Consider the following 9,432-nt stretch of genomic DNA (forward strand, 5'->3'; position numbering starts at 1 on the left):
CACCCCCTCCTCCATCAGACCCAGGGTCCCCACCTAGCTGCCCCCAGTCTGAGTGCAGGGCACGGACCGCCCTCCCCACCCCAGGGCTCCTCTCTCCCCAGTTGCTCCACCACCTGCTCCCCGGTGGCCCCAAGGCTGAGATCATCCCACACTGGCCACTCTGGAATCCCGTTGTCTCATCCTTTCCTCAAACAGGACCCCAGTGTGTCATCCCTTGGGCACCCCCCTCCAACACTTGTGTCTGACCCGTCAACGGAGCACTGATGGGGCAGTGGGTGGGGTCGAGGCAGGGACAGCCAGAGAAATGACTTCATCCTCCACAGGGCCCAGACTCCTGGGTCCGAGGGAGGAGACTGGGGCCTGGACTCCTGGGTCCGAGGGAGGGGACTGGGGGCCTGGACTCCTGGGTCCGAGGGAGGGGACTGGGGGCCTGGACTCCTGGGTCCGAGGGAGGGGACTGGGGGCCTGGACTCCTGGGTCCGAGGGAGGGGACTGGGGGCCTGGACTCCTGGGTCCGAGGGAGGGGACTGGGGGCCTGGACTCCTGGGTCCGAGGGAGGGGACTGGGGGCCTGGACTCCTGGGTCCGAGGGAGGGGACTGGGGGCCTGGACTCCTGGGTCCGAGGGAGGAGAACTGGGGGCTGGGCTCCTGGATCTGAGGGAGGAGGGCTGGGGGCCTGGACTCCTGGGGCTGAGGGAGGGGGGCTGGGGCGTGGGGCCCGGGTCTGCCGGAGGGGCCGGGGGCCTGGGTTTGGGACGTTTGTCTGGCCACTGCTAGTTCTGGGAGTCAACACAGGATGTCGCTCTCCCCCTAAGAGGTCGGAAGGGGCGGGGTGGGGCGGGGCTTAGGACCCCTAGGTGGGGGCGGGGTCTCGCTCCTGGGCAGGCCTCTGTTGGCATGGGCTCTAAGTGCCGGACACTGTCCACAGCGGGCAGCGGAAGGGTCAGGCGAGCCTTGGAGAAGGTGAGGTCTGGAGGTTGGCGCCCAGGTCCAGAGGAGGCAAGGGTTAGACAGCCTGAGGTGGGCAGCACCTGGAGTGAAGCCAGGCAGGTGGCCAGAGTCCTGGGTCTCTCAAGGGATCACGGCTGGACTTGGAGGCTGTAGGGTGGTTGGGTGTTAGGGGCTCAGCGTCTGCGAGTCCTAAGGCTGGTGAGTTGTGCAAGGCTCCAGGAGAGGAGGGGGCTGTGGGCTGGACGCCCATGTGTTAGAGGAGGGGGCGGCTCCGTCCCAGCCAGCCAGCCAGACCCCAGGCCTCTCAGGCACTCCTCCTAAGCGCCCGCTCCCAGCGGAGCCAGGCGTTCGACCCCAGGCCCCCGTGTGTGCAGCCGCCCCCGCCAGCCTCTGGGGGCAGAGAGCACCTGTTTGCTCTTAGGAGGCAAAGGCTGTTCACCCACCCCCAGGGCCCAAGACTGTTTGCTTTGGAAACAAGGTGAGGGGTGTCTCAAGTTATCTGGTTCATCTTTCACCCTTGGGCCATTGGGTGGCACAGGGATGTGGGGGCAGGGGCGAGGGACATGTGTGACCTCAGGCTTGACCTCACCCCAACCAGCAACTGGTCACCCTGCTCCTCAGATGCCCCTATGAAGAGGGAGACCGAGTCACACTGAGAAGTGCCAATGAGCCCCCAGCCTTTTCCCTCCGACCCAGGAGCCCAGCCCCCCAGCCTGCCCCCTTGAACCCGGCTCTGGTGACCCTCTGCACCCTGCCCTGCAGAGATGCCCGGCAAGCGATCAGGGGAGGAGCAGGTGGAGGTGGGGGCAGCAGAGGCTGGAGCTGACGCGGGCCTGGGGGGCCTCACGGCGGAGGAGCTGCAGCAGGGCCAGGAGGCAGCCCTGGAGCTGGAGGACATGATGGCGCTGAGCGCGCAGGCCCTGGTCCGAGCCGAGGTGCAGGAGCTCTACGAGCAAGTGCGTCCCTTGGGCAAGGGCCGCTTTGGACAGGTCCTGCTCGTCACCCACCGTCAGAAAGGTACCGGAGCCCGGGGCGGAGGCTGAGGGCCCGGGGGGGCGGCGGTGTGGGCCCAGCGGGAAGCCCATCAAGGCCGCGGGCAGGGTGCGGGGTCTGCAAACCCGAGCCGGGTTCTGCCTCTGCCCTTCCAGGCTGTGTGTTCTCAGGAACTCCTCTACCCTCTCTGAGTCTCCTTTGAAAATGTGTGATGATTCCTTCTCTGAAAGAGCGTATGTTGACGGCTTTAGTTACCAGGGGCGATGGGGAGCAGGACAGTCCCGCCCGCCACCGTGACCCTCACCTGTGGCCAGCTCAGTGGCCACCACAGGGGTGACTCATGGGGATGCTGCCTGCTGGGCGCTTGGCAAGGCGACACTGGGTGGGTGTGCGGGACGCACTCCCTGGCCCCAGCCTGGTACCTTTCTGCCAAGTGCACACACGCCCCGTCCTTCCCCTACTATGGATGGAGCCCGAGGTCAGTGTCAGCTCAGGACACACCTTCCAAGGCCACCTGTTCTGGGTGGTGCTGGGGACCCGGAAATGAATCTGAGTCAGCCCGCCCTCAAAGAGGAGGCCCACACGATGGGGAGAGCGCTAGGGCAGGCCTATCAAAGCACCACAGGGCAGCTGAAACAGCGGAAATGTGGCTGCACAGCTCTGGAGGCTGCACGCCCGAGGCCAAGGGGTGTGCAGGGCTGGTGCTCTGGGAGTAATTCCCTGCGACCTCACGTGGTAGTCCCCACGTGCATGTCTGTGTCCAAATGCCCTCTTTCCATACGAACGCCAGGTGCCCAGCCCACCCGAATGACCTCACTGTACCTCTTCCAAGACCTTCTCTCCACTAGGGTCAGGTTCTTTGATGCTGGGCTGAGCACATCATGGTGTTAATGGGGTGGGTGGCAGGGGGCAATCCAGCCCATAGCAGAGAAAGACGCAAGGAGAGAGATCCAGTCTGGGTCCTGGCAGAAGCTGGGGGCCAGAGTCCTGGGTGGACCAGAGGCATCACAAAGGGGGCTTTGTCAGGCTTCATTCAATGCACATCTTGAGGGCCTGGCCTGGGCTGGGTTGGATCTGAAGAGGCAGCGGTCTGTGTGGCGGGAGCACAGGCGGAAGATGGCCATGCCATGCCAGCAGATCCAGGGCCCTGGAGATGCCTCCCATGGATCTAATACCCGGTGTGGGCATCTTTGCCCAGGTGTCTCAGACACGGCTCCTGGGCATGGGCCTGCTGGAACCAGGGGCCAGCCGGGTCCCTGGGGCTCGAGGTTGCTTTTCACGGGTTCCCTCCATCCGCTCCAAGACGGCAGACTTGTCAGAGCAGCACAGAAACTCACTAAGTGCAGTTGTTTAGTATGATCATCATTGACACTGGTGGTGTTTTGGAGCCAATGGTATTTTGAGGAGGGCTCAGGAGGAGGCAGGGTGAGAGGAGGAGGGGGCCGTGTACAGAGGCCGGGCTGAGGGGTCAAGCTTGACTCCCACACCCCGGGCCTGTCCCTGCTGTCCCCAGGTATCCCCCTGGCACTGAAGCAGCTCCCCAAGGCCTCCACTTCCCTCCGTGGCTTCCTGTATGAGTTCTGTGTGGGCATGTCGCTGGGCACGCATTCGGCCATCGTGGCAGCGTACGGCATCGGCATCGAGTCGGCAGACTCCTACAGCTTCCTGACGGAGCCTGTCCTTCACGGGGACCTCATCGCCCTCATCCAGCCCAAGGTGGGTAGGCAGACCTGACAGGACCTCCCGCCACCCCACTGGGTCTCCCAGAAACACACCGGGACAGACCTGGGCCTCACCAGGCCTCGCGCAGCCTGGGCCCTGCAGGATCGTTAGGTCTCTGTGGAGTTCACTGACACCACACACCCTGCTGAGACTCGCCAGCCCACCTATTAGAGGCCCTTCGACCCCTGGGCTTTCCGGGGTCTGCGGGGAGCGGGGAAGCTCCAGGCATGACGCCGTCCCCCGCAGGTGGGCCTCCCGCAGCCGGCAGCCCAGCGCTGCGCAGCCCAGCTGGCCTCGGCCCTGGAGCACATTCACTCCCGCGGCCTGGTGTACCGGGACCTCAAGCCAGAGAACGTGCTGGTGTGCGACCCGGCCTGCCGGCACATCAAGCTGACCGACTTCGGCCACACACGGCCCCAAGGGACCCTGCTGCGCCTGGCTGGGCCGCCCATCCCCTACACGGCCCCCGAGCTCTGCGGCCCCCCGCCCCTCCCCCAGGGCCTGCCCATCCAACCCGCCCTGGATGCCTGGGCGCTGGGCGTCCTCCTGTTCTGCCTTCTCACTGGCTACTTCCCCTGGGACCAGCCCCTGGCCGAGGCCGACCCCTTCTACGAGGACTTCCTTGTCTGGCAGGCCTCGGGCCAACCTCAGGACCGTCCCCAGCCCTGGGGTGGCCTGACGCCTGTGGCAGACACTCTCCTGTGGGGGCTGCTGGACCCTCGGCCCCGAAGGAGGAGCCCCGTGGGCTCCGTCCGCCGCTACCTGGGGCGGCCCTGGAGGCAGCGGGAGGGGGACGAGGAGGAGGTGGACTAGCCGGCTGAGGGGGCCTGGCGGGCCTGCTGTGCTGTGCCCGCCTCTATCTGCGTCCCCTCGTCCTGGGGCTTGGCCGTGCTCCTTCCCTCACCTCCCTCAACCCCAGGCTTGCCCGGCTCGGAGGCCTTCCCTCAGCGCCCACGGCCACACTGCGGCCGACCCCTCGCTCTCCCCTGCCAGCCCTTCCCTGGCGACGCTCACTCCTCGGGGGCCCTGTGCCCCCTGGGTGCCGCCTGGGCCTGGCACACACACCTCCACACACACACACACACACGCACGCACACACACACCCGCTCCTCCTCATCTCTCTTGCTGGGTCTCCTTCACTCTCTGCCCTTTTTCGGCCACCCACGTGCTGGGTCGATGCTCTCTTGATAACATGCTTCCTCTTCTCTCCCCCAACCTCCCCTGCAAATAAAACCCATGTGGTACTCTGGTCCCTGGGATGCTCTTTCCTGTCAGCTCGGGCAAGAGAGGGATGGTGTGCGGGCAGGTGGCTTGGAGAGCCGTGGGGGACAGAGACGGAAAGACAGGGAGACAAGGAGGAAGTGGAACCACAGTGTGACCCTGCGTGCCAGAGGCTGACTGTGGACGGCCGGGACTGGGGCACAGCCAGCGACAGTGTGCTTGGGGCCTGCTCCACGGGCAGACGCAAGACAGGCAGAAGGGTCAGCCGTTGGGCGGGAGAGTGCCCGGTTGCTCGTGGGCAGGAGTGTGCATTCGTGTCCACGAGCGGCTGAGCAGGCATGCATGCACAGGTGGGGCAGTGGGTGAGGGTGTGGCCGAGTCCCTGTATGTGGGCACTGGGGCTGTGCGTGCATTCATGTCCAAGAGTGGCTGAGCCTGCATGCACAGGCAGGGCGGTAGGTAAGAGTGTGGTCAAGTCCCTGTATGTGGGCACCGGGGCTGTGTGTGCATTTGCGTCCAAGAGCGTGGACGCCCCTGTGGGAACGTGTGACCGGAGTGCAAGCTTGGGTGCCTCTCGCTGTGTGTGTGGACAGTCAGGCCCGTGTGTGTGTGTCTGTGACAGGGACATGTTGCATGTTGCAGGGACAGAAGAGTCAGCAGGCGCCCCTGCGGTCACCAGCCGGGCCCCGTCTCCTTCACATCCCCCCCTTGCCCCAGCCCCTTCTTGGCAGCCGCCCTGTTTGCAAACACTCTCTCTTCCTCTCCGTGCCCTCCTTGGCCACCAGCCCGGAGCAAGGCTACAACTCAGGGCTGGATCATGTGTCACTCTCTCCCAGGCCCCTGAACCCTGCCCAGGGCCCCTGCTGTGACTGCCTGCACTGCCTGAGAGGAGCTGGGGAGGTGCAGGAGGAGTGACCTCAAGGACCATTTAAATCTAGATTCAATCCAGAGAACTGGAGACACGGGTCCCTGTCCTGGACAATCCAGGTGAGCTTCCTGGAGTAGGGGTTGTTGGAGAGAATCAGGGTAGGATTAGGGGGGCGCATGACCAGGACTCCTGCCACCTTACCCGTGAATCTGAAATAGTCCCAAAATAGCCCTAACAATTAGGCCAAGAATGTGTCCAGAAAAAGGTGGTGGCGACTGGGGCGTGGGGGAAGCTGGGTGAGGGGGTAGAGAGGGGCAGGGGCAGGCCTCCAGGGTGTTAATTGATGGCAGCAGTTGAGGATTAACTGGGAGGTGATAATGACTGGGGGACGGAAATCCCCAGAAAGGTCCTGAAGGGGGCAAGGGGCAGGACTACTCAGGTATTTGCTACTTAATTCTTAATATAATTGCAATATTTAATGCTAAGGAAAGGCAGGCAGACAGCACCTGCTCATTGCAGAAGGTCCTCCAGATCTCACGAGTGGGCATTGTGCCCAAAGCAGCTCACAGGGCAGGTAGGGGGCAGAGCCCAGATTCCAAACTGGGTGGGCTCCTGTCCAGGATCCGAGCTCCTAAACTCAGGGTGGGAGGCAGGGGGGTGCATCCTCTTGCCATCACGGTGAGGGGCCCCGAGCGGGGCTGGGCATGTGGGCAGGGGCGTGAGTGTGCGCTGGTGGGTGGCCACCCCTGCAGGAGGCAGGCTAGGGCACCTCAAGGTGAACACAGAGGCAGGAGGCTGCAAACACCTAGGACCCTCCAAATGCCACGAAGGCAGTTGACGGCACACGCTGGTGAGGCTGTGGAGAAGCGGGGACCCTCCCGCAGTGCTGCGGGATGTAAACAGCGGCTGCACAAGACAGTCTGGAAGCTCCTCCAAGTGCTCAGCATGGAATTAGCACGTGGCCCAGCAAGTCCATTCCTAGGTACACACCTACAAGACACAACAGGTGTGCACATGGACATGTGTGGCACTGCTACTCACAGGAGCCAAGAAATGGAAACCACCCAACGGCCCCCCAACAGGCGAGGGGACATAAGAAATGCAGCCTGGCAGCACACAGCCGCAGAAAGGAAGGAATCTGACACGGACCACGTTGGGGAACCTCGACATCATGCACAGGGTGGAAGCCTGGCAGAACAAGATCCACTGTAAGCTTCCATTTCGAAGATGTCCAGACTGGCAAATCCACAGAGACGGAAAGATTAGTGGCTGCCAGGGGCGGGGTCCTGCAGGAAACGGGGGGGGGGGGGGGGGGGCGACTGCTAATGGGCACAGCCTCTCTTTTCCACCGTGGTGGAAATATTCTAATGAGTTTGTGGTGAGTGTCCCGCAATTCTCTGAACCTTTCAAAAACCAATTAATCGTACATGGAAAAAGGCTGGATTTTATGACATAGAGAGTTCGTCTCAGTGAGGCTGATTCTTTTTTTTAAACAGAGTTTCTAAAGCTCCCGTGCTGTGCCTGTGGTCAGGTTCCTCTTCGCCTCTGAGCCCTGAATTCCCATTAAAAAGAAAAGAAAAACCTTGCCCTCCAAATAGCTCTGAATTCAGGACCAGTCATCAGGAACCCAGCCCCTAAACCCAGGGCCCACTCACTACTCCTGTCTCCACTTTACAGAAGAGACCATCAGGGCCCTGACAGAAAAGCCGCCTTCCAAAGACCCTAGAGTCAAAAGGCGGCAGAGTCGGGACTGAACCCCGCTCTGGCCTGATTCCAAAGTCTGTTCTTAACCCCCACCCAGCACCCCGTAAAGTGTACCTGGGCCGGTGATGGCCAAGGAGGTCTTGCCACACCCCCCAGCTAAGGAACCCTGAGCTTGCAAGCAGGATGTTGCAATATTTGTGGATGTCCAGTGCAAATGAAATGTGAGGTTTCTTGTTTTTTTCTCAAACAGCTTTCCCTCTCCCTCACTCCCTCTCCTTCTCCCTCTATGGATGTCAGGCTCTCTTGGCACTGAGATACTCGAGCCTCAAAGGGGTGGGGATCATGGTGCCTGCCTGAAGGTGGAAAGCTAGGTGCTGGGCCGCCAGAATGCACGGGGAAGCCCACTTCGCCCAAGCCCAGGCTCCAAGCATCCATCACATGCTTTGCTATCCCATCGACTTCACTTAACAAAACACAAACGCAGCAGTCCCGAGGAAGGTGGCTCTGCTGAGAGCCGAACTGGCCACAGAGCCAGGGTCCTCTCCACCTGCCTGTGGGAGAGCTGTCAGGGCTGCAGGGGTCTGGCCTTCTGCAGTTGCTCGCTTGCCGCTTGGGACTAGAGGACAGATAGATACACAACCCGAGCATGGACTCTCAGACTCCAGGGCAGCCAGGAATCACCCATCTTGTTAAAATTAACATAAGATTCTGATCCAATGGGCCCAAGGTGGTGCCCAAACCCAGCTTGTCTAACCAGCTCCCGGGGGAGGCCTGTGCTTCCCGTCCACAGATCACACTTTGAGGTACAAGGAACACAATTTTAGAGGATTGATCCTCCGTCCTAGCTAAATGTGTATGGACAGTAACCATTTGTCCACTTGATTCTCCAGGGTTTTCTATGTGAACAGTCATTCCAACCCTGGGAAATGACAGATCTGTGTCTTCTCCACCCGTTATCTGACTGAGGAAGTCCCCTCCGCTGCTCCTTTGCTAGGAGCGTGCATGCGTGTCTATTTGTAAACGGTGAATGGGTGTTGAATCTTGTCAAATGTTTTCTCTGCATCAGTCAAACTTGCTAGGCTGCTGCAGCTACTGTTCTGGGCCCGCTGTAAGCTGGCAGGCCCAGGATCGGGTTCAGCTGTCCCGTGGGAGGTGTCCATGGTCAGGGCCAGCAGGAGGTGGGGGCTGGCCTCCCATCCTGGCCCTGGGCCCTGGGGCCAGATGTTCGGGCTTAGCTGCCCGGCCAAGCAGGATAGAGTGACCAGATAATTAAGCACCCACTTCTTCAGGATTGGCAGAAGGTGCAGGGGGTGGAGAGACCTCAGGCTAGAATGCCCAATGGCACCCCCAACCCTGGCTTGCAGAGAGGGGCCTGGAGCCTGAACCCTCAGTGGGGCCCTCTGGGGTGACCCAGAGCCAGGGTTCACCTGTGCCCATCTGGAAATGGGAAAGGAAGCTTTTTTCTGCCAAGTTGGGGTGCCATCCTCTGAGCCCTAGCTAACTGAGATGGGCAGGGGAAGACAAGCAGAAGCCCCTCACCCCCAGCCCTCCCCAGGTAACCAGTCAGAGGTTAGTTAAGTCTTGGGACTTGATGAGACCTGGGCCAGCGGCTTCTCCACCTGCTCCTTCGCCTGTTGGCAGGGGCGCTCCATCCATCAGGACCCTCAGACATTATCCCTCTCCCAGCCCAGCAAGTAACTGGACCCTGCTGGCCTTTACAGGACTGTGGGGGCGCCAGCTTCATGACCTTCCAGGACCTCTGAGCCAGGCTCCAGGCGGGGGAAAGAGGGAGGAGTGAATGGTTCCTGCCTGAGCTGCAGGAGCCGGAATTGGAGTTGGGGGTCTTCCCAGCCAACCTCCAGCTTATATGCTGAGGCCTGGGTTGGGGAGGGGGCCCGCCCAAGGTCACTCAAAGAGGACCCTGCATTAAGTCCTAACCTGGGGCCAGGCCAGCATGGAAGCAGGGAATGTGC

The 9,432-nt window shown here is 61.7% G+C and overlaps 1 protein-coding gene across 2 annotated transcripts; it reads left to right on the forward strand.

Moving 5' to 3' along the window:
• The first annotated feature begins 867 nt into the window (after positions 1 to 867).
• On the forward strand, positions 868 to 4,916 carry SBK2 (SH3 domain binding kinase family member 2). Of its 2 annotated transcripts, none has more exons than XM_036909180.2 (4): positions 868 to 963; positions 1,714 to 1,968; positions 3,458 to 3,660; positions 3,913 to 4,916. In XM_036909180.2, the coding sequence occupies exons 2-4, from the start codon at positions 1,716 to 1,718 to the stop codon at positions 4,477 to 4,479; spliced, it is 1,023 nt and encodes a 340-aa protein (XP_036765075.2). In that variant the 5' UTR covers positions 868 to 963; positions 1,714 to 1,715; the 3' UTR covers positions 4,480 to 4,916. The 2 variants fall into 2 exon arrangements, with proteins under 2 accessions (XP_036765075.2, XP_057352556.1); XM_057496573.1 differs by lacking the exon at positions 868 to 963 and adding an exon at positions 995 to 1,429.
• The last annotated feature ends 4,516 nt before the right edge of the window (positions 4,917 to 9,432 follow it).

The sequence above is a fragment of the Manis pentadactyla genome (assembly GCF_030020395.1).
Source record: "Manis pentadactyla isolate mManPen7 chromosome 15 unlocalized genomic scaffold, mManPen7.hap1 SUPER_15_unloc_1, whole genome shotgun sequence".
Taxonomy (NCBI): domain Eukaryota; kingdom Metazoa; phylum Chordata; class Mammalia; order Pholidota; family Manidae; genus Manis; species Manis pentadactyla.

What these genes read in the sequence shown, in the direction of transcription:
- SBK2 (XM_036909180.2), top strand. Translation starts at nt 1,716, where the DNA reads ATGCCCGGCAAGCGATCAGGGGAGGAGCAGGTGGAGGTGGGGGCAGCA. An exon ending in CGTCACCCACCGTCAGAAAG is followed by an intron (nt 1,969 to 3,457) that starts GTACCGGAGCCC and finishes TGCTGTCCCCAG; the next exon opens with GTATCCCCCTGGCACTGAAG. An exon ending in TCGCCCTCATCCAGCCCAAG is followed by an intron (nt 3,661 to 3,912) that starts GTGGGTAGGCAG and finishes CGTCCCCCGCAG; the next exon opens with GTGGGCCTCCCGCAGCCGGC.